This window comes from Procambarus clarkii, chromosome 16 (genome assembly GCF_040958095.1).
Source record: "Procambarus clarkii isolate CNS0578487 chromosome 16, FALCON_Pclarkii_2.0, whole genome shotgun sequence".
NCBI classification, from domain to species: Eukaryota; Metazoa; Arthropoda; class Malacostraca; order Decapoda; family Cambaridae; genus Procambarus; species Procambarus clarkii.
The window spans coordinates 26,419,085-26,444,669 of record NC_091165.1 but is presented as its reverse complement, the minus strand read 5'-3'; the positions used below and the strand labels follow the sequence as shown (position 1 = coordinate 26,444,669).

The following is a 25,585-nucleotide window of genomic DNA, read 5'->3' as shown; positions in this document are numbered from 1 at the left end:
TTATCTTTCTTTCCGAAGCAGTAATCTTCCCCCTCAGCCTTTATTGAACATGAAGTCTTTCAACCCCCATCTCTACTCCCATTATCTTAAACTTGTTTGGGGTGAAGTCCGGTAGACATTTTTCAGCCTAAAACTCAAGTTTATCCAGGACATTCTGCATGCCTCCTCTGTTCAATGTGACAATCAATGACATGGTGTTTGTGTTTGCAGCTAACTGCGATTGTTATATCATTAGAATATCTAGAACGGGGTAGCAGTCATCTGCACTGTCCCAAGAGCGGCATCAAAGCTTACAAAGAGTCAGGCAGAAAACAAGAGGGGTATTCAGAGGGGATTTGTTCAAGAGAAGTATTACCCGAATGAAAAGAACGTACGTGAAAGTGCTATCGAACCAGAGAAGGAAGATCAACGAGCCGTTGAAATAACCGAGCCGTTGTGTTGGCTGCAAATACCAGGTTAAAGAGATTCGGAATGGAAACAGCGGAGCAGCGAAGCTGCAGCATGGGTGAAGGATATCGTCTGGGGCCAACTATCCCAGAGATTGTGCCCATCAAAGGGGCATCTGAAATATGTATACTATAATAGAACCTACATTGAGTTAGGAACGCAATTTTTGTAAAAAGATTCCCCACTTTGCACCCGCAAGATAACATAACTCATAAAATACTCCTCATAGCCCAGTCGATAGAGCTTCGGCCTCACACGCGTGGGGTCCAGGGTTCGAGACCCATACAGGTGAATGGAAGGTAAACTTGGTACCGCCTTAATGTATGGACACATTGATCAGTTGCCAGGGACTGCATGTTGCCACATTGTTCGTGATGTGAGCATGCAGAGTGGATAATTACTCTACCTCTCGCTGGAAAGGCCTGGGATTCAATTCCATTTTCAAATTATATTTATAATATAAATAATTAGTGCATAATTATCTGAGGGTAATCTTGTACTTTAGTGAACGGGCGAGGCCCATCATTTGAATAGGGGCCCCAGTGCCCATCTGGATAGGGGGCTTTAGTGTATTGCTTTCCCCAGGGCCTACAATGCTGTTAAGACGGTCCTGAGCGTGTAGGTGTATAGTTGAGTGTAAGGGTTGGTGTGGCAGTATGCATGAGCACCTATTATGGCCAGAGAATGTTGAAACACTTGGGCAGCAGGAAGGAAAAGATACTAAAAGAGGGAGGAGCTAGGAGAATGACACACTTAAACATTCCTGTGATATTCCTGTGACAATGGTCTCCACAACGGGATTATCCGTAATGTGAAAAACATCTGGGAGAGGACAGGTGCAGGCGAAGCCGGGGCGGGTGTAGTGTGATAATTGCCCTCCTACATACGTTGGCCAACGCACCCCCCAATAAGGACTCTCCATCGTCCTGGGAGACGTTTCCCCTGCCAGATGGCAGGATACGATTTGAGAAGGTAGGAGGGAATTATCAAGGAAAAGCGCCAAGCCATTACGACTATAACACTTGGAAAGGGGTCAGGATAAGGATTTGGGATTGGACAGGGGGGGGGGGTGAATGCATAATATAGGAGCTGCCTCGTATGAACATAAGAACATAAGAACAAAGGTAACTGCAGAAGGCCTATTGGCCCATACGAGGCAGCTCCTATTCTATAACCACCCAATCCCACTCATATACTTGTCCAACCCGTGCTTGAAACAATCGAGGGACCCCACCTCCACAATGTTACGCGGCAATTGGTTCCACAAATCAACAACCCTGTTACTGAACCAGTATTTACCCAAGTCTTTCCTAAATCTAAACTTATCCAATTTATACCCATTGTTTCGTGTTCTGTCCTGTGTTGATACTTTTAATACCCTATTAATATCCCCCCGGTTATGTCCATTCATCCACTTGTAAACCTCTATCATGTCACCCCTAACTCTTCGCCTTTCCAGTGAATGCAACTTAAGCTTTGTTAATCTTTCTTCATATGAAAGATTTCTAATTTGGGGAATTAACTTAGTCATCCTACGCTGGACACGTTCAAGTGAATTTATATCCATTCTATAATATGGCGACCAAAACTGAACTGCATAATCTAAATGGGGCCTAACTAGAGCAAGATATAGCTTGAGAACCACACCAGGTGTCTTGTTACTAACGCTGCGATTAATAAATCCAAGTGTCCGATTTGCCTTATTACGAACATTTATGCATTGATCCTTTTGTTTTAAATTCTTACTAATCATAACTCCCAGATCCCTTTCGCAATCCGACTTCGCAATCACAACACCATCTAGCTCGTATCTTGTAACTCTATCATCATTACCTAACCTCAGAACTTTACATTTATCAGCATTAAACTGCATCTGCCAATCCTTTGACCATTTCAAAACCCTATCTAGATCAACTTGAAGTGATAGTGAGTCCTCCTCCGACTTAATTTCCCTACCGATTTTCGTATCATCGGCAAATTTGCAAATGTTGCTACTCAAACCTGAATCTAAATCATTTATATATATTATAAACAACAGAGGTCCCAGGACAGAGCCTTGAGGCACTCCACTTACAACATTTTCCCACTCTGACTTGATTCCATTTATACTAACTCTCTGTTTCCTTTGGTATAGCCATGCCCTAATCCAGCCCAACACAGCACCCCCAACACCATGAGACTATCTTTTTAATCAGTCTTTCATGTGGCACTGTATCAAAAGCTTTGCTAAAGTCAAGGTATACAACATCGCAATCCTTACCACTATCAACTGCCTCAACAATGCTAGAATAAAAAGATAACAAATTTGTTAAACATGAACGGCCATTTATAAAACCATGTTGCGACTCAATTATTAATTTATGTTTTTCAAGATGAAGACGAATTTTATTTGCTATTATAGATTCGAGTAACTTTCCCACAATAGACGTTAGGCTAATTGGTCGATAGTTAGACGCAAGTGATCTATCTCCTTTCTTAAAAACTGGTATAACATTAGCAACTTTCCAAAACTCTGGCACTCTGCCTGACTATTGATTTATTAAATATGGTTGACAGTGGGTCACAAAGCTCCTCTTTGCATTCTTTAAGCACCCTGGCAAACACTTCATCCGGCCCTGGGGATTTGTTTGGTTTGAGTTTTACTATTTGTTTAAGAACATCCTCCCTGGTAACTGCTAAACTCGTCAACCTGTCCTCGTCCCCACCCACATAGACTTGTTCGGCTGAAGGCATATTGTTAAGTTCCTCTTTAGTAAATACAGATACAAAATATTTATTAAAAATACTACTCATCTCTTCATCACTATCTGTTATTTGACCTGTCTCAGTTTTTAATGGACCTATCCTTTCCCTAGTCTTAGTACGATATAACTGAAAAAACCCTTTAGGATTTGTCTTTGCTTGCCCTGCTATGCGAACTTCATAGTTTCTTTTTGCTTTCCTTATCTCTTTTTTAACATTTCTAACCAGTTGTACGAATTCCTGTTCTAAAGTGACCTCCCCATTTTTAATCCTTTTGTACCAAGCTCTCTTTTTACCTATAAGGTTCTTCAAATTCTTTGTTATCCGCTTTGGGTCATTAGTATTCGATCTATTCAATTTGTATGGTATACTACGTTCCTGTGCTTTGTTTAGAATATTCTTAAATAAGTTATATATTGAATCCACATCGAAATCCCCATTTAAGTCACCTATCGCTGGGTTCATGTCTCGCTCCAAGACCGGCCCACACCCCATACCCAAGACTTTCCAATCAATTTGACCCAAAAAATTTCTTAGGCTATTAAAATCAGCTTTTCGAAAATCTGGCACTTTAACAGAATTTTCTCCTACTGGTCTATTCCATTCTATGCTAAATCTGATTTCTTTGTGATCACTGCTCCCTAGCTCACTCCCTATTTCGATGTCATTAATTTGCGTTTCCCTGTTAGTTAACACTAAATCTAAAATATTATTTTCCCGTGTTGGTTCCTTAATGTGTTGCGTAAGAAAGCAATCGTCAATTAATTCTAGAAAATCTTCTGCTTCACTATTCCCTGTTTTGTTCAACCAGTTTATTCCGCTAAAATTAAAGTCACCCATGACATAAATACTGTTAGATCTAGATGCTCTAGATATTTCATCCCATAGATGCTTTGCTTCCATTCTGTCTAAATTTGGTGGCCTATATATTACTCCTATTATAATATTATTAGCTTTTTCGTTTAATTCAATCCAAATAGTTTCTGTGTGTGGCTCTGTTTTGATTCCCTCTTTGAGACTACATTTCAAATTGTCCCTAACATATATGGCTACTCCACCTCCTCGTCTAATATATCTATCTGTGTGAAATAGTTTAAATCCATATATTTGATATTCAGCTAATAGTTCTCTATTTTCTACATTCATCCACGTTTCGGTAAGTGCAATAATATCTATTTTTTCTGTGCAGACAAGAGCATTTAATTCGTTAATTTTATTTCTTAGACTTCTACTGTTAGTGTAATATACCCTAAGTGAATTGTTATTTTGCGGACCTTCTCTTTCCCTGATCGTTTTGCCAATTCCTTTCTCCCACAAACACATACTTTTATTACCTCCTTCCTCCAAATCAATTCCCATACCTCTATCTACTAACAGTTTAAACCCAAACAAACACCTCTAACCACTTCTTCTAACGAGTTCGCAACAGCAACAACCCCAGCTCTCGATAGATGCACCCCATCACGAGCATACATTTCATTTCTTCCATAGAAGTGTTCCCAGTTGTCTATGAAAGATATTGCATTTGATTTGCAATATCTTTCCAGCCGGCAATTGACACCAAGTGCCCTCGATATCCATTCATTTCCCACTCCCTTTCTTGGAAGAATGCCACATATGATCGGGATTCCTCCCTTGCTCCTAACTAACTCTATGGCTGTTTTATACCTCTGAATCAGTTCCTCACTCCTAACTCGACCAACATCATTTCCTCCCACGCTAATGCAAATAATGGGATTGTTCCCATTACCAGCCATAATATCATTCATGTTGTTTATAATATCACCAATGCCAGCTCCGGGATAGCAAACCCTTAACCTGTTCCCCCTATCTCTAGCACAAAACGTTCTATCCAAATACCTTATCTGGGAATCTCCCACAACTAATGTTTGCTTAGGTACTTCCTTTACTTTCTGAGGGGCCTGCGCTTCCTTTCTCTTCGTTGCTTTCCCTTTTGCGCGATCCACAGTCTCTCCACAGCACTCGTCCTCCAAAACGTCAAATGAATTAGAAGTTGCTATGGCGTTTGAAGGCGGCTTTATCAAAGTCTTCTTAAGGCCCCTGTCTTTAACAACTCTCCAAGACGAGGTCCCTTTACTGCTGGTCTCCTCCTTCGTTACTTCTCGTTGTTCTTTCAGCTGACGCACCTCCTCCCGCAGAAAGTCCAACTCTGTCCTCAGGGCTCCCACTAGAGTCACCAGGTCCTTAACTACAACTTCCATATTGCAATGATAATATAACAACACTCAGGAGCTCCGGTTAACACAACCTCTCACTGTGACTTCACCTGACCGACTCCAAAGGATAACCATGTTGGGTACATTGTTAATAAGAGCCGATTCTACAAGACGGCGTCTGTGTAGAGTAGAGGCAGGAAAGATTATTTTGGAGGAAGACCAATCAATGGGATGATTAGAATCCCTCACATGGCAGAAGAGAGCATTGTTAGTGTCTGCAGACATAACACTTCTCTTGTGTTCTTTAAGTCTGTCATTCAGTGTACGGCCAGTTTCGCCAAAGTATTGGAGAGGACAAGATGAACAGGAAATAGCGTAGACACCAGCAGCATTAGAAGCAGGAGGAGCAGTGTGAACTAGATTGCTACGAAGTGTGTTAATTTGTCGAAAGGCGAGTTTAATGTCAAGAGGACGAAAGGTATTGGTAAAAGTTTTGAGTTCAGATATGAAGGGAAGACATAGTACAGTGCTACTAGTGTTGGAAGCAGGTTTAGAATGAAAGAAATTTCGTTTAGCTTGAGAGTGGGCACAGTTGATGAAATGCAAAGGATAACCAAGGCGAGAGAATGATTTGTAGATAAAGGCAATTTCAGAATCAAGAAACTGAGGTTCGCTGATGCGTAGAGCGCGGAGGAAGAGAGAGACGAGGACACTTTTCTTAACAGAAAGAGGATGGTAGGAAAAGAAGTGAATGTACATGCCACTATGCATGGGTTTACGGTAGACAGAGAAAGAGAACCCAGACACAGAGCTGTGAACATGAACATCAAGAAAAGGAAAGAGGGAATTAGATTCCCTCAATCAATTAATATTTTCTTATCACTTGAGAATGAACCATGTAGGTTTGAAACGTTACCTTGAGGTGCTTCCGGGGCTTAGCGTCCCCGCGGCCCGGTCGTCGACCAGGCCTCCTTGTGTTTACACGGTGTGTAAATTTTATAATAAGTGTAATACATTCTACAGTTATTTATTTATTTTTCTACACCTCGAACGAAGATGACCTTAGGAGAACTCCTCTTCCAGTTAAACCAAGATGCCTCTGACTAACTAAATATTAGTCAGAGGGATAGAAGCCCTAAACAATAAAATAATCAATACAGAATATGCAGTCATATTCAATGAAACATGTATAAATGAAAATCTGCTGCCAGTATACACCAATATAGACTGATTCTAAAATGTGGGAAAGGGTATATCTGTGGATGAATGGTGGAGAATATGGTGAGTCGGGAATGAAAGGTGGTATATGTGAGGGCAGGATGATGGGGTAAGGAAGAGGCAAGACTTGTAATCTAAGTCAATCTGGTGAGAGGCCACGCCTGCCTCGCCCACCACTGCTAGTGCTGGCGGCCTTCCTCTCCCTCTCCGCATACTTTCAACACTTCATCTAATGTCGACCAAACCTGTTTTGTTATTTGTTTTTGACATTCAACATTGAGAGGGGAAGAGAAAGGAAAGAGGAGAGGGGGGGGGGATGAAGATAGATGGAGAGAAGAAAGGAAACAAGGCAAGAATAGATATGGGGAAATAAAGGGCGAATAAGAGCAGTAATAGAAAGAGAAGTAACAAAACTGCTGATGCAGATACGGAAATGGAAAGAAATTCAATAAAGCTTAAAACAACAAAACTCACGCATCCTTATCTATTTGAAAATTGTTCTCTAAAATAGCGGCAGGCGTTGCCAAAGGTGTGTCATCAAAGAAGCCTTCCCTTGCCCTCCTGGCTAATCTGCACTCTGCATTAACCATATGCCCGGGGACCCATCTTATCTGGACCCCGCGCTCTTTCATGCACCCTCCTTCCCCTGAATGTACTCACCTAGTTGTGCTTGCTAGGGTTGAGCTTCGGCTCTTTGGTCCTGCCTCTCAACTGTTGTACAGGTTCCAGAGCCAATTGGGCTTCATCATGTCTACATTCTTCCTATGTTCTTATGTTCATTCATCCGCTTGTACACCTCTATCATTTCATTCCTAATTTTTCGCATTCTAGAGAATGCAATTTAAGCTTTGTCATTCTTTCTTCATATAAAAAGAACATAAGAACAAAGGTAACTGCAGAAGGCCTATTGGCCCATACGAGGCAGCTCCTATTTATAACCACCCAATCCCACTCATATACATGTCCAACCCATGCTTGAAACAATCGAGGGACCCCACCTTCACCACGGCACACGGTAATTGGTTCCACAAATCAACAACCCTGTTACCGAACCAGTATTTACCCAAGTCTTTCCTAAAAAGCTTGACTATCTCTAAAAACCTATTACACTTGTACTACCAATACAATGAAAACATTTTTTACGTCCTGATTCACATTAATTTCCAATTTCCGTAAGTGTCTGCTCGTTGCACTCCTCATTTTTTATGATCTGTTTAGAGAATTTGTATGTAAACCATCTTCTAGTTTGCATTTTTGAAGCGAAAGAAAAAAAAAATGTGGACATTGGCAGCAACTGAATTTTCGTGTGATGCAAAAAGAAAGTGAAAGTAGTTTTCTGGTGAGAACAGATGGACTGGTTGAGCTGGCAGACCAAGTTTGGTGCAGCTGACTATGCCACGACCTACTGCCGCACCAGGTTTCTAGGTCGTCCTCACTCCCACTAACACCATACATAAACAGGTCCACTGGGGAGTTAGGGGCGACGCGCGCCTCACCCCGGACAGTACAAGAACATGAATGAACATAAAGGCTATAGCCCGTGCTATAAGAACATAAAGTGTTGACACTATTAATACCCTATTATGTTGTTGTTTTAGATTTAGCTACTCAGAACGAAGTGTCCATGTAGCACGGGCTATGGTGAGCCCGTAAAGCTCACGTGTTGTTTCCTTAATGTGTTGCGTAAGGAAGCAATCGTCAATTAATCCTAGAAAATCTTCCGCTTCATTAGTCCCTGTTCTGTCAAGACAGTTCATTCCACTAAAATTAAAGTCACCCATAACACAAGTACTGTTAGACCTAGCTGTTCCAGATATTCCATCCTATAGATGCTTTGCTTCCATTCTAAGTTTGGTGGCCTGTATATAACTCCTATTATAAGATTTTTAGCTTTTTCGTTTAATTCTAACCAAATAGTTTCTGTGTGGCTCAGTTTTGATTCCCTCTTTGAGACTACATTTCAAATTTTCCCTAACGTATATGGCTACTCCCCCTCCTCGTTTAATATATCTGTGTGAAATAGTTTAAATTCGTTTATTTGATATTCAGCTATTGGTTCTCTATTTTCTACATTCATCATGTTTCGGTAAGTGCAATAACATCTATTGTTTCTGTGCAGGCAAGAGCATTTAAATCGTTTATTTTGTTTCTTAGACTCATATTGTTTGTGTAATATACCTTGAGTGTATTGATATTTTGGGGCCCTTCTCTTCCTGTTTATTTTGGAATTTTTTTCCTCAACCAACACAAACTTTTATTGCCTCCTTTCTCCATGTTAATTCCCATACCACTATCTACTAACAGTTTAAACCCAAACCCCTTCAACCACAGATTCCAATGAGTTGGCAACAGCAACAACCCAGCCCTAGATAAATGCATCCCATCCCGAGCATACATGTCATTCCTTCCATAGAAGTGTTCCCCAGTTATTAATGAATGATATTGCATTTGATTTGCAATATTTGACCAGTCGGCAATTGACACCAAGTGTCCTCGACAACCATTCGTTTTCAACTCCCTTTCTTGGAAGAATACCACATATGATCGGGATTCCTCCCTTGCTCCTAACTAATTCTATACCTGTCTTAAACCTCTGTATCAGTGCCCCTCTCCTAACTCGTCCTACATCATTTCCACCTGCAATGATACAAATAATGGATTTGTTCCCATTTCCAGCCATAATATTATTCATGATGTTAACAATATCACCAATTCCTGCTCCCGGATAGCAAACCCTTAACCTGTTCCCCCTAACTCTGGCACAAAAAGCTCTATCCAAACACCTCGCCTTGGAATCTCCCGAAACCACAATTTTCTTAGCTACTTCCTTTACTTTGTGAGCACCATGGGGGACCTGCGCTCCCATCGTTGCCTTGCCTTTCAAGCAAACTGCAGGCTCCCTACACCACTCGTCTTCCAGCACGGCGAATGAGTTAGAAGTTTTTAGGACATCGGTAGGCGCCTTGTCAGAGTCTTCTTAAGATAAAATAAAATCAAGACAGAATACTTAACACGGATGGCACTCGCACAAGTGGAAACAGAATACCTAGATGAGGAACAGAGACATCAGAAAGAACCTTTTCAGTGTCAGAGTAGTTAATAAATATAATACATTAGGGAGTGATGTGTGGAGCTTGACTCTATACACAGTTTCAAATGTAGATATAATAGAGCCCAATAAGCTTAGGAACCTGTACACGAGTTGATTGACAGTTAAGAGGCAGGACCAAAGAGCCGAAGGTCAACCCCTGCATGCACAACTAGGTAAGCACACACACAAGCAATGCTCATATTGAGGAAGGGGGCAGAAGGGCAACCTCATAAGAGGAGTAGAGATGGAAACTCAACACAAATGAGTCACACAGATGTCAGAAAGTCTTTATTTGTTAGTTTTAAATTACTGTAATGGATTACATGAAGTGGTTAAGCTAACAATAAAATCATTGGAAGTAAATATGATAAAAAAAAAACGAAATTTAACCCTGTGTCTCAGTGCACATTCACCCATGCATGCATGCACACGCACGACTGTTCACAGAAATACACGAACAGGAGCTAAGGTACACGACTAGAAGTAGAGTATATGTGAGAAGTGTGTGTTGGCACTATCGTCCGGCTACTAACTGCTTCCTGTACTACCAGCTGACCATGCCCCGACCCATCTTCCACCATCTGTCAAATCCATCCCTTTCCTTCCCAAACTCCACCCCCCCCCCCCTCAAACATTAGCTATCTGTTAGTTTCCGTCTGTTTTCCTCAGACTTCCTTCGCACGGAAGTTTGATGGTAAAATACATTGCTGGACACGTAAGAATTAAGGTGAAACTCTACTGGTGGCCCTTCAACTCCTCAGTGTATTAATATCTTGGCGATCATCCAACGCGACACCAGACTTGCCATTCTTTGCCAGTCAACATAATGCAGGTATACAACTACGTAGGCATCCCGCAACAAACCCAGACTTGGTTTACCTTGTTCCTCGTCACGGTGGAGGAACGCAGCACCTGACGAGGCTTGGTGGGTTAATGTAACTGTTTACATTAACGTCCACCTTCGCGTCCACCTGCATGGTGGACGCGAAGGTCATGCGGATTGTAAGCGCAACATGCAAGAGAGCCTTTCAATATCAGAATTAATTCCACTAATTAATTTGTAATTTATCAAGGCTGACTATGCACGATTCTTTCTAACTTAAATACAACTTTCTAACCTGGTTAACCTAGCAAATTAAATTAATAACTTGAATTATATTACTCTTTCAGAACTCTGGGTTAAAAAATAGAAAACTACTCAGATGGATGAAATTTAGACCTAAGGTCAAAATTTCCACTAATCTTGAAAAATCGTAATCAACACATAAAAACACTGAAAACAACTAAACCGACGTTCCCACATTCAGTTTCCTTTTAATATATCACACATTATACGTTTCAACTGTCAACAAAATACATTCAAAATTTAACTGCAACACTTGTCATGTTTTTGAAAGTTTCGCAGTTAAATTTTACTGTGGTTTTTAAGGCTAGATCACCTATTAATTGCTAATTTCTTAAATATTAGCCTAAAATGTTTTAAGTATAACAAATTAAAATATACGTTGCCATGTATTTTTAAGCTTAGCAAGAATCTCAATACTCAAAATGCAAAAGAAAATTCGAAAGAGAGAGAGAGAGAGAGAGAGAGAGAGAGAGAGAGAGAGAGAGAGAGAGAGAGAGAGAGAGAGAGAGAGAGAGAGAGAGAGAGGAGAGAGAGGGAGAGAGAGGGAGAGAGAGAGGAGAGAGAGGGAGAGAGAGGAGAGAGAGGAGAGAGAGAGAGAGAGAGAGAGAGAGAGAGAGAGGGAGAGAGAGAGGGAGAGAGGGAGAGAGAGAGGGAGAGAGAGAGGGAGAGAGAGGAGAGAGAGAGGGAGAGAGAGGGAGAGAGAGGAGAGAGAGGGAGAGAGAGGGAGAGAGAGGGAGAGAGAGGGAGAGAGAGGGAGAGAGAGGGAGAGAGAGGGAGAGAGAGGGAGAGAGAGGGAGAGAGAGGGAGAGAGAGGGAGAGAGAGGGAGAGAGAGGGAGAGAGAGGGAGAGAGAGGGAGAGAGAGGGAGAGAGAGGGAGAGAGAGGGAGAGAGAGGGAGAGAGAGGGAGAGAGAGGGAGAGAGAGGGAGAGAGAGGGAGAGAGAGGGAGAGAGAGGGAGAGAGAGGGAGAGAGAGGGAGAGAGAGGGAGAGAGAGGGAGAGAGAGGGAGAGAGAGGGAGAGAGAGGGAGAGAGAGGGAGAGAGAGGGAGAGAGAGGGAGAGAGAGGGAGAGAGAGGGAGAGAGAGGGAGAGAGAGGGAGAGAGAGGGAGAGAGAGGGAGAGAGAGGGAGAGAGAGGGAGAGAGAGGGAGAGAGAGGGAGAGAGAGGGAGAGAGAGGGAGAGAGGGAGAGGGGGGAGAAAGCGGTTCATGGAGCACAAACTTTCACCAGTCAGGCCGCCGCTAGCCTAGCTTGCTCATTTCTGCGAAACCTTGAATTTTAGCTCATGTTAAAACAAATGTGTGACATGTTAGTCCAAACCTAGCGATGGTAAAGAAAGAGGCGGCAGGTGACGGAGGCTGAGACGCAAGGTTGTGGGGTCACGAGTGGAAATAAATTGACGGGAAGGAGGGGGATAGAAAGGACCTTGGTGGGAGGTGTGGGTTAGTATGGTGCGTCACATGAAAGGTGGCGGCGCCCACCACTCTCTCTCGAGATGATTTCGGGGCTTTTAGTGTCCCCGCGGCCCGGTCCTCTATCAGGCCTCCACCCCTAGGAAGCAGCCCGTGACAGCTGACTAACACCCAGGTACCTATTTTACTGCTAGGTAACAGGGGCATAGGGTGAAAGAAACTCTGCCCATTGTTTCTCGCCGGCGCCTGGGATCGAACCCAGGACTACAGGATCACAAGTCCAGCGTGCTGTCCACTCGGCCGACCGGCTCTCGCACTATGTGTGAGCCCCGTCACCCTGTGTGGCTACCACCAGCGACATAAACCTTACACTCACACCTGGCATCCTCGTCTTGTTATCGTGTGTATTACCATTTCCCTATACGTACCTATTTCGCTATACAAACATGTGTGCACTCACCAGCACAATCACTTGGACTGGACGGTAGAGCGACGGTCTCGCTTCATGCAGGTCTACGTTCAATCCCCGACTGTCCAAGTGGTTGGCCATCAATCCTTCCTCACCCCCCCCCCCTCCCGTCCCATCCCAAATCCTTATCCCGACCCCTTCCAAAGGCTATAAATTAGTAATGGCTTGGCGCTTTCCCCTGATAATTAAAACAATCCTTCCCCTCCCCCCCACCCCATCCCTAATCCTTATCGTGATTTTTTCCAAGTGCTATAAAGTCGTAATGGATTGGCTCCTTCCCCCCACCCCGATAATTTCATTTCCTGATAGTTCTTTTCCCTTCCCTTCCCTTCACGGGCAGCTACACACATTTGGAGAGAAGAGACATTGTGACTCACCACCAACATGGATTCAGGGATGGCAAATATTGCCTCACAGGTCTAATAGAATTATACGATCATGTTACAAAGCTTAATCAAGAGAGAGAAGAGTAGGCAGACTGTATTTTCATGGACTGTCAGAAAGCCTTCGACAGGCTGGTGCACAAGTCGGAGGAACAGTCAGGGTGATGGAGAAACAGGGCCCCCTACCAGGAGTAACTCGTAGGATGCTCCAGTGGATAAGGTAAGCAATAGGAAGCCGTCACAGTAAGGAGTGAGACCTCCGAATGGTGTGATGACACCAGCGGAATCCGACAGGATTAATTCTGTGCTCGGACCTATCCTGTTTCTGATATAAGTAAACGCTCTTTCAGAGGGTATAGACTCATTCATCTCAATGTTTGCTGATTGAGGGGTGAGAATGAGAAATTATGAGAACAATTAAGACGGAGGTGACATTAGAAAGATTTTGTGTGTGTGTGTCAGTAGTTGACAAACGGAATGCACTAGGAAGTGATGTGGTGGAGGCTGACCCTATACACAGTTTCAAGTGTAGATATGATAGAGCCCAATAGGCTCAGGACCCTGTATATCAGTTGATTGACAATTGAGAAACAGGGCCAAAGAGCTAGAGTTCAACCCCCGCAAGCACAACTAGGTGAGTACAGACAAACGGGAAAGTGTACAACGGCATGCTACTTAGTGGCTCCAGAACTGAGAGACAAGAGTTACGAGGAGAGACTGGAGGCGTTAAACATGCCACAACTTGAAGATAGAAGAAAAAGAGGAGAAATGACACTTAGGTTTCTTTTGCAGAGTGGTAGAGGGTTGAAACAAGCTAAGAGAGAAGGCGGTGGAAGCCAAAACCGTCAGTAGTCTCAGTGTTATATGACAAAGAGTACTGGAAAGACGGGACACCAAGAGCGTAGCTCTCATCCTGTAACTACTTAGATAATTACACACACAAACAGGGACCGGTAGCTGAGTGGTCAGCGCTCTGTATTCGTAGTCCAGCGGTTCGGGGTTCGATTCTCGGCGCCAGAGGAAACAAATGGGCAGAGTTTGTCACCCTGATGCCCCTGTTATCTAGCAGTAAATAGATAACTGGGAGTTAGACAGATGTTACGGGCTGCTTCCCGGAAGTGTGAGTGTGTGAGAGAAGCCCGAAACTGTTCCACACGCTTCCACTACACATAAGGGACATAACTGGCCGACCCTTCACAGTGTTCAAGAGAGAGCTCGATAAGCACCTCCAAAGGATACCTGATCAACCAGGCTGTGATTCATACGTCAGGCTGCGAGCTGCCGCGTCCAACAGCCTGGTTGACTAGTCCAGCAACGAGGAGGCCTGGTCGACGACCGGGCCGCGGGGACGCTAAGCCCCGAAAGCACCTCAAGGTAAGGTGTGAGTGTGTGTGGAAAAAAAAAGTTAATAGTTAGTAACAGTTGAGAGGAGGGCCGAAAGAGCAGCGCTCAACCCCCGCAAGCACAACTTGGTGAATACACACACACACATGGGAGGGAGGTGAAGTCCTTCATGAAACAGTCAGAAAGAAAGATCTAGGAGTTGATATCACGCCAAACCTGTCTCCTGAAGCCCACATCAAAAGAATAAAATCAGCGGCGTATGCGAAGCTGGTTAACCTCAGAATTGCCCTCAGAAATATGTGTAAGGAATCCTTCAGAACCTCGTATACCACATATGTAAGTCCAATCCTGGAGTGTGCGGCCCCAGCATGGAGCCCGTACCTTGTCAAGCACAAGACGAAGCTGGAAAAGAGCCATTATACTAGTCCCAGAACTAAGAAGCATGAGTTACCAGGAAAGGCTGCGTGAACTGCACCTCACGTCGCTAGAAGACAGGAGAGCTCGGGGAGACATGATTATCACATACACAATTTTCAGGGGAATTGACAAGGTAGCCCAGGATGGATTATTTAACACGGGAGGTGGTGGCTGACTCCATACACAGTTTCAATTGTAGATATGATAGAGCCCAGTAGGCTCAGGAATCTGTATACCAGTTGATTGACAGTTGAGAGGCAGCACCAAACAGCCAGAGCTCAACCCCCTCAAGCATAGCTAGGTGAGTGCAACTAGGCGAGTACACACGCGCGTGCATTATAGGGACCTCGCGGCTGAGTGGAGAGCGCTTTGGGGTTGTAGTCCAATGGGCCCGTTTTCGAACCAGAAAGAATTTTCTTTTACCCCTGATGCCCTTTTTTTTCAGGGATATTCCTGCGCGGGCCCTAAGCCTCTGACTGGCCCACTAAGTGTTGCTTGTTTCTGTTTTACTTGGGCGGAGTATGAGTATTTATGATTCGTATGGTCGCTTCAGTAAGTTTTTGCCATATGTGTTTAACAACTTCTGCTCTGTTGAATCTAAGTTGAAATCTTAATGGGTTTGTAACTGTGCACTGTGTTGGAGCTGATGCCCCTGTTCACCTAGCAGTAAATAGGTACTTAGGAGCTAGACAACTGCTACGGACTGCATCCTGGGAATGTGTGTGTGTGTTAGAAGTATGTAGTAGATATGATAGCAAAAATAGGTTGTGAGTAGTACCTTAGACAACCGACGGTTAGAAAGGTGGGGGTCAAAGAGCTAACAGCTCGATCTTGCAGGCACAAGTCGTAAATACACACACAAATAATCGTACGTGTATATATTTAAAAGACTTTGACGCAGTACTACATAAAAGTCCATTAAACAAACTTAAGAAATATGCAAGTTATGTAACTTGCCCGCCACAGTGACGGGGAAGCAATGGGACTGATGAAGTGTAACATTAAGTGAGGTCCTCCAAAGATCAGCACTTGGACCCATACTATTACTGTCCTACCTCACTGACCTAACCACAGTGGTAGTCTTACATTTTAATGTTTGAAGATCATCCAAACTTAATGAGAAGAGTCTGGACAGATGTAGACTGTAGACAAATTTAAGAGCACCTACATAGGCTTCAAAAGTGATTTACCTGTAATTTATCTAGAAATGGTTTCGAGAGTTCTCTGGCAGCCCGGCCAAGAACTAGGCTGTTCTGGAGATAACTTAATTTTTTAAGGATGTTGCTTGTAGTGGTCCTCAGCCTCCAGATTTCCACAATTATTTGGCAGATTCGCTACTTATGCGGGAACCTTTTCAAGTTTCTATTGGAAAATACAAAATTTTGCTCAGGCAATATTTCTTAAAACTTGGCGGGAGGTTAAAGAGCCGCGGGCCTCTGCTTGCGGAGGCAGTGGCAGCTTTAGTCTTCACTTGGTGTATACTTCTTACTATACCTTTCTCTGCAGTAAGTTATTATCGTGCACTAGGTAATAGCTACGAAAGAAATGATGTTTAAATTAAGGAACGAGAAGACATTAATGGGAACTAGACTCGCAAATTAAACGAGTTGCATAGATATGCCAGAAAGAGCTTAATCGCATGTGCTGTAAGATGAATAAGTTATAAGAGTATGTGGTTGACGCTAAGTCAATACACAAGTTTAAAATTTAACTATACGAAGCATTAGCAAATAGAACAATAACTAATAGTTCCAAAGTTGGGCTTTGGAACTAGTTATAATGCTCGACTCTAAAAGCAACGCTAGACTCTAAAAGTACACCTGATTGATATACACAAGGCTGTATTAATAAAATCCACGGGTGCTTCTGTTGCTGTATATTGAATGAAAAACGCCAATTTAGCAGAAAACATAATAGCAGATTAAGTCGTTCAAGTGCAGGCCAACACAACAATCTTTCAGCAGTGCATCAAGACCAAAGCTTTTAGAAATACATTGGGAGGAGAGATGACGTCACCGCTGAGTACCAGCCAATGAGCGCGCTTTATACAAAAAAAGGCGCAGGAAAGAGTTGTTGGTCCCACGCCCACTTGTAGGTATGACGTAGTCAAGTTAACGTCACCGCTATTTCTAACGCGTTATTCTCGTGACGTGTTTCTTTTTTGTTTATCCGTTTACAGTTTGTTTTGTGTGCACCTTCACTCATTGTTTATTTTCTCAGCCAAAGGGTATGGAGGACGTCATGGCGGAGTTAGTGGAGCGGAGGCAAATGTGTCCGAATTCAAAATGTGCAGGAGAGTTGTGCTTTGTATGCAAGGGTGGGGGTGGAGGGTGAACTCTGGAGGGAGGGAGGCGTTCCTGGAGGTGGAGGGTGGAATGCCAGGAGGTGATGGAGGCCAAATTCGTCAGTAGTTTCAAAGCATTATATGACAGAGTGCTGGGAATACAGGACACCACAACCGTACCTCTCATCCTATAACTACACTTACGTAATTACACACACACACACAGGAGACATGAACACTACCTACAAAATCCTCAAGGGAATTCACAGGATAGACAAGGATTAACTATTCAACACTGGTGGTACGCGAACAAGGGGACACAGGTGAAAACCGAGCACCTAAATGAGCCACAGGGACGTTAGAAAGAACTTTTTCAGTGTCAGAGTAGTTAACAGCTGGAATGCGTTAGGCAGTGATGTGGTGGAGGCTGACTCCATACACAGTTTTAAATGTAGATATGATAGAGCCCAGTAGGCTCAGGAATCTGTACAACAGCCTGATGGACCAAACTCTCACAAGTCAAGCCTGGCCTAGGGCCGGGCTTGGGGAGTAGAAGAACTCCCAGAACCTCATCAACCAGGTATCAAAAGAATAACACAGGCGGCGTATGTAAGGCTAGTTAACATCAGAACTGCCTTCAGAAACCTGTGAAAGGAATCCTGAACCTTGTATACCACATATGTAAGACTAATCCTGGAGTATGCGGCCCAAGCATGGAGCCCATATCTTGTCAAGCACAAGACGGAAGATGAAAAAAAAATCAGAGGTATGCCACTAAGCTAGTCCCCAGAACTAAGAGGCATGAGTTATGAGGAAAGGCTGCGCTAAATGCACCTCACGTCGCTAGAAGACAAGAGCTCGAGGAGACATGATCACCACATACAAAATTCTCAGGGGAATTGACCGGATAGATAAGAATAGGTTATTTAACACGGGTGGTACATGCACAAGGGGAGACAGGTGGAAGCTGAGTGCCCAAATGAGCCACAGAGACATTTTAAAGAACTTTTTCAGTGTCAGAGTAGTAAGTAAATGGAATGCACTAGGAAGTGATGTATTAAAGGCTGACTCCATACACCGTTTCAAATGTAGATATGATAGAATTCGAGAAGCTCAGGAATCTGTACACCAGTAGATTTACAGTTGAGAGGCGGGACCAAAGAGCCAAAGCTTAACCCCCCCTGGGAACTACTATGCGAGTACAACTAGGCGAGTACACATACATTTACGATTATCAGTTTATCATCCTGATTCCAAACCTGCAATGACACTATGTCAACTGCTTTAGGGTTTTTGATTATTATTAACTCTCTTACCTTGGAGAGTTCTTTCACCAGCACAGCCACACCTCCCTTCCTAGTTTTCCTGTCACGTCTCCAAACTAAGTACAGTAGTTCCTTGGGAATAGGACCTCACTTAAAATATTGTTTTTCAAGTTTCGTCTCTTGTCAGTGTGACTATATCTGGGACCATAAGCTGAATTATATCTTTTAGTTCCAGCATTTTTTATCTCACCCCATCTATGTTGGTATATACAATTTTCAGAAACATGTTACTTCTTCCCTTGCCCTTTACTCCTCCTTCCTCTAACAATGTTGTTGCTTTGGTTTTATGTTTAATTTCACTGGCTTTTCAGTCCCTATCACTTCGTAGAAAAAAAGAATCTTTCGTCTTCATTTCTAGTTCCATTTAAACATTTCGCTGTATCGAGGTTTATATTCAGCTTTACTCTGTCTTCCTTTGAGAAGTATTGTCAAATACCTTGCCAAGCTCACCTTGCTAAGTTGAGAAGTCTTGTTAACTTTACGTTTACATGTGTATTTATATATATACAAAGAGTTATTGCCATGTATGAATTCCGTAAGCTGTAACACAATGGAATAAATTAAAATGGGGTGGTAGATGCAAATACTAAACAAATACATTGATACATGTACAAACACGCGTAAATGCCTACAAACATTAGAGGTATCTGAAGAGGAAGGAGCTCCGAGCGCCAATCAGGTGTCAGGTAGATGTGTCTGAATCATATAAGGCGTGAATAGTTGAACTGGCACGCTGCCGGGACCGCCCTCCCCCCCAGCCCGTATCTTGGCACGGTAATGGGGCCTCCCGCCCGTGTCCAACCACGCCCTTCATCCTCATCCCCCTACCTCACTCATCTCCCTCACATTTATACACCCTCGCACACGAGTACATACACACACAATGTGTGTGTGTGTGTGTGTGTGTGTGTGTGTGTGTGTGTGTGTGTGTGTGTGTGTGTGTGTGTGTGTGTGTGTGTGTGTGAGTGAGTGAGTGAGTGAGTGAGTGTGTGAGAGAGAGAGGGAAACTGAATAAGAAATTCCAAGAGGTCTTCACATTAGAGCAAGGATAAGTTCCAGAGATAAGAGAGGGAATAGTTAACCAGGTTCCACTAGAAGAGTTTGAGATTACCAGTGGGGATGTAAGGAAGCTTTTGCTAGAGTTGGATGTGACAAAGGCTATAGGCCTAGATGGAATCTCCCCTTGAATACTAAAGGAAAGAGCAGAAACACTGTGACTATACACTATGGAGAGTGGCAGGCAATCACCGGTAACGGGAACTTCCAAAAATTTGGAAGACTGCTAATGTAGTCCCGATATACAAGGAGGAGGATAGACAGGAGGCACTGAACTACAGGCCAGTGTCCCTAACTCCTATCTTCCAAAGTAAAGAATCGTTCCTCATTGTTTACTGCCGATGCAAAAAATATGAGGATTAAAACAGAGGAAGATAGTATGAGGCTACAAGATGACCTAGATAGACTGAATGAATGGTCCAACAAATTGCTACTAAAGTTCAACCCGAGTAAATGTAAGGTAATGAAACTAGGAGGTGGAAACAGGATACAGAATGGGAGATGAAGTACTTCATGAAACGGACAGAGAGAAAGATCTAGGAGTTGATATACCAAACCTGTTTCCCGAAGCCCACATAAAAAGAATTACATCTGCAGCATAAGCGAGGCTGGCTAACATCAAAATAGTTTTCAGGAACCTGTGTAAGGAATCATTCAGAACCTTTTATACCACATATGTAAGACCAATCCTGGAGTATGCGGCCCCAGCATGGAGCCCGTACCTTGTCAAGCACACGACGAAGGTGGAAAAAGTTCGGAGGTATGCCACTAGGGTAGTCCCAGAAATAAGAGGCATGAGTTACGAGGAAAGGCTGCTTGAAATGCACCTCACGACACTGAAGACAGAAGAGTAAGGGGAGACATGATCACTACCTACAAAATTCTCAAGAGGAATTGACAGGGTAGATAAACTGTTCAACACGGGTGGTACGCGAACAAGGGGACACAGAGTACTCAAATGAGCCACAGGGACTTTAGAAATAACTTTTTCAGTGTCAGTAGTTAACAGATGGAATGCATTAGGCATTCCATCCTAAACTCCACACCACAGAAGGATTCGAAGCCAGAGAGCCAGGAGCGCTATGCATCTTGGCGTACCTGGTGCCTTAACCACTAGACATTACGACTGTACAAAAATCTTGGTAGTCATGAGACTATTTTATCCAACATCCGACAGCGCTCGATGGTCAACACGGGCGTAGATATTTCATCGAATCACCTCACTTGTGGGGCCATGTGAGCAACACACTAATGTTGCTCATGTGGCCAGGATACCTGATCAACCAGGTATTGATCAGCCAGGCTGCCAGTAGCCGTGACCAACAGCCTGGTCGACCAGTCCAGCAACCAGGATGCCTGGTCGAGGACCGGGCCCGGGGGACGTTAAGCTCCGAAATCATCGCAGGGCAAGATATATCCAGTATCGCATTTACATCCTTCTTATGGGCATGAATAAATTTATTTTTATTATACACTAAAATAATTGGCTCCTTAGGGGACCCAATTATCCTCCACTGGTGCCCAGTCAAAGCGTCTTTTCTGAGCCCAGAGGGTAATTTGCTTTTGCAGGTTAATGGGTGGCAACTGGGTCCCCATTAGGGGGTCTTGTTCGCTTAGTGTGGGGTCGACGACCAGGTTGGGTGTGGTCATAAAGACTTAGTCTGTGTTTCAAGATTAGTCCATATTTCCTGCTCTTCCGCGGAGGTCATCCTCTAGGCTACCTGGTAGATTTTATGTAGATTTATGAGTGCATAAGTACTTCTCCAGGCGTGAGCGTGTGCTCATGTGTGAACTCGCAGGCAAGCACAAAATGTGTGCAAAGTGATATGAACCTTCCATCACCACCGCCGCCGCCACCCGTCTGTAACCCCACTCTTCCACCTTTTCCTGCCAAGTGCAGAACCATTAGGGAAATGAGAGGTAGGACATTGTAATGACGTGGAACGGGGTTTGGGCTAGGGGGATGGGAGGGTGCATCTAGTTCAGGTAACAAAAACTGTGCACTGTTTGTGAGTGCAGGAGGAGCTCACTTCCCTGAACTTGTCTTCAAGTTGTTTCTGTCTGCGTGGAGGTATGCTTATAAGTGCGAGTGCGCACCTGGGCGAATGCAACTCTCACACCTCAACAAAGCCTATCTACACCAGAGAGTAGCTGAAGGTTCGCCTTCTGCAATATGGTATCTTCAGGCTATCAAATTAGGAAGGTTAAATATCCCAAAACGAATCCACAGGGAAATAGCAGTTCGGTTATATAGACTACGTCTAGGTTACAGATGCAACTGGGAGATTGGTGAACCCAGACAGAGAGAATGCATCTTCTGCCAAACTGTCACAGAAAAGTCACTACTTCACTATCTCCTGGAATGTGAAGCAACCAATGACCTAAGAAGAGCTTTAAGAGTCCCCGAATCATGCAGTAACCGCCCTGAAGCCATCAACACTGCCACTCATCTGGTCAAAAAAGGTGTCCAGCAGCTGGACACCCTCATAAATACTGTCAAGCAGTATCCTCCCCTGCGATAGCAACTTTACGATTAAATGCGACCTCAGAACACTGAATAGATTTACTGAACAAAAAATTGTACCACTTACGGGCTATTCATGCCCGTGCCACCTTTTGGGTGGCTTAATCTTCATCACTCAATCAATCAGTCAATCAACCTGGGCTTGTGCACCTGGGTATATGTAATTACGTAAATGTAGTTACAGGACGAGAGGTATGCTCGAGACGTTTCGTCTTCTCAATACATTATCATATGATGCTTGGCCTCTACCATCTTCTCACTTGTTCCAACCGTCTACCATTTTATTTGCAAAAGTAAACTTTATTTTTTTGGTGTAGCTTTTTCATAGCTTAAATCTATCATCGCTTGTTCTTGAAATCCCAGGTTTCAACAATTCAACAACAATTCAGACGAAGCTGTAAAACTTGCAACCAAGAGAAGAAATGTAGACATTTATATATCACAGAGTCTATCACAGATTAAGAAAGTAATTAGAAATAGAGCAATGCAGAAGATGTAGTGACCACAATACAGCAGTTGCAACATCAGGATCTGCAGGTGGGAACAAGAATTCAACCAACTACGAACCACTTATTTTATGAAAGGGAGCAGTATAGCAACAGAAATACACTTACATCGTATCAGGCTTGGATACCCGGGGTGCCTGACAGCTGAATGGACAGCGCTTCGGATTCGTAGTCCTGAGGTTCCGGGTTCGATCCCCGGTGGAGGCAGAGACAAATTGGCAAAAGGTTTCTTTTACCCTGATACCCCTGTTACCCAGCAGTAAATAGGTACCTGGGAGTTAGACGGTTGCTACGGGCTGCTGCTTGGGGGTGTGTAACAAAAATGAGGCCTAGTCGAAGACCGGACCGCGAGGACGATCAGCCCCGAAATCATCTCAAGATAACTTCAAGATAACCCATGTGCATGGGGAAATAGACTTACAGGTTCCAGAAGATGAGAGGAAATGACAGCACTGTGGAGAAATGTCCGACAGACCACTGGAACATTATCTAACACAGTGCAGTTACAAACCCAATAAGATTTCAACTCAGATTCAACAGAATTAAATTCAATTTCTTTATTATGCACCCCATACCCATCCTGTAGCCGGTGGTGTAAAGGATTACAGAGGTACATAATCGGTTCAGGAACCGAACACACTAGTTCGTTTAGGTAAGCAAATAACAATCTTTTGACGCTAGTTACACAATTATTAATGTTATATATACATATACACATACATACATGTACATATATATACATATACATATATACATATATATACATATATATACATATACATATATACATATATATACATATACATATATACATATATATACATATACATATATACATATATATACATATACATATATACATATATATACATATACATATATACATACATACACATACATATTTAATCACCTACACAAATACAAACTACGTCAGTAGTTTCAAAGCGTTATATGACAGTGCTGGGAAGACGGGACACCAGGAGCGTACGTAGCTCTCATCCTGTAACTACACTTAGGTAATTACACATCAATAATCTTTTATATCACAAGTGATTCAACAAGCGGCTCACAACAGTCACTATAATAATAATAATTTTAGGAAAAGTACATACATAGTTGCAGTTACAGTACAAACATTCTGTTTGATTTAAAGACAGAGGTAGTACATACAATACCTAAAGCCACTAGTATGCATAGCGTTTCGGGCAAAAACGAGGCACTCAAGGCACTCTATACAAGGCACTTTACATCTATAGTGGGTCACACAGTTCACCAGAGCAGAAAAAGTTCGTAAACATTGGGCAAAATCTTCCTGAAGCGACCATACGAGTCATAAATACTCATACTCTGCCAAAGTAAAACAGAAATAAACAACACTTAGTGGGCCAGCCGGTGGCTTAGGGCCCGCACAGGAATTTCTATGAAAAAAAAAACACATACTAAAAAAAAAAATTATAATGTCCCTATGGCTCATGTGGGCACTCAATTTCCACCTGTGTCCCCTAGAGTGTGTGTGTGTCCCCTTGTGTTAAATAATCTGTCTTTATCTATCCTATCAATTCCTTTGAGAATATTGTATATGGTGATCATGTCCCCCCCCTAACTTTTGTCTTCCAGCGGCGTGAGGTTTAATTCCCGTAGTCTCTTCTATGTACGTACTTTTCCTAAATAAATTATTATTATTATTATCATCATTATTATTATTCTTGTAGCTCTACCCCCTCATTTCGGGTACTAGTCTGATAGAAAACCGTTGAACCTTTGTGTGTGTGTATCTGTCTGTACTCACCTAATTGTACTCGCTTAATTGTGCTTGGGGGGGGGGAGGATTGAGCTCTGGCTCTTTGGTCCCGCCTCTCAACTGTTAATCAACCGATTTACACATTCCTGAGCCTACTGGGCTCTATCATATCTACATTGGAAAGTGTGTATGGAGTCAGCCTCCATCACATCACTGCCTAATGCATTCCATCTGTTAACTACTCTGACACTGAAAAAGTTCTTTCTAACGTCCCTGTGGCTCATTTGGGTACTCAGTTACCATCTGTGTCCCCTTGTTCGCATACCACCCATGTTAAACAGTTTATCTTTATCTACCCCTGTCAATTCCTCCGAGAATTTTGTAGGTAGTGATCATGTCTCTCCTTACTCTTCTGTTTTCTAGTGTCGTGAGGTGCATTTCTCGCAGCTTTTCTTCGTAACTCATGCCTCTTAGTTCTGGGACTAACCTAGTGGCATATCTCTGAACTTTTTCAAGCTTGGCCTTGTGCTTGACAAGGTACGGGCTGTGTGTGTGTGTCTCGGGTTCTCGGGTGCGCGCGCGCGGTGGTGAGGTTCAGAGGCGTTCTTGGGAAGTTTGGGTGAAATTGTGTTCACCTAAATGCGACTACGGGGAAGCGAGGTCTAGCTCTTTCTGGTCCATTTACTAACCTCTTAATGCCTGTTGCCTTATGTGTCTGTATGTGTTCTTACCTGCGACATGCCAGCAAATATAGTAACAGCCGGAGTACATTGTCTGCACCCGAGAAAAACAGAACCAAATTGCATATATTTACCAGAAAGGATATGACACCTATGGCCAAGGAACCCGCCCGTAGGTCAAAGCAGCAACAACAGCACTTTTTCAGTAGTGTCATCTTGAACTCTCCCAAACACAAAGTTGTCTACAGGCCGAGTAGCAAGTGATGAAACAGAGCGGTCCTGGGCGTAGCAACACACACACTCTCCACAAGACCCAGCAAGAGACTGAGGGCAGTAAACAGCCAACCTGCCGCCACACCTCTCCACCCACCTCCTTCAACCACTCTCCCACTCATTCACCCTCCCCATTTGTATTGTATTTATTTATATATACAAGAAGGTACATTGAGTTTGTGAGAGTACATAACATTGATGTTTTTACATTCTTGCAAAGCCACTAACCCGCATAGCGTTTGGGGTATAAGTCCTTATAAGTAGGTAATTTGTAGCAAAATTCGAAGAATAATAGTAGGTACATTGTAGAAAAAATTGAAGAATATTAATAAGTACAATGTAGTAAAATTTTAAGATTATTAATCGGTACAAAA

The 25,585-nt window shown here is 43.2% G+C and overlaps 1 protein-coding gene across 1 annotated transcript in view; it reads right to left on the bottom strand.

The window, feature by feature from the left end:
* LOC123749671 (uncharacterized) overlaps window positions 1-25,276 on the bottom strand; it is a 45,079-nt gene extending 19,803 nt beyond the window's left edge. Inside the window, exon 1 of the mRNA XM_069325354.1 lies at window positions 25,073-25,276. Within this exon, the coding sequence (XP_069181455.1) occupies window positions 25,073-25,153 (81 nt within the window). The 5' untranslated portion in view covers window positions 25,154-25,276. The remainder of the gene's footprint in view (window positions 1-25,072) is intronic.
* Window positions 25,277-25,585: the final 309 nt, after the last annotated feature.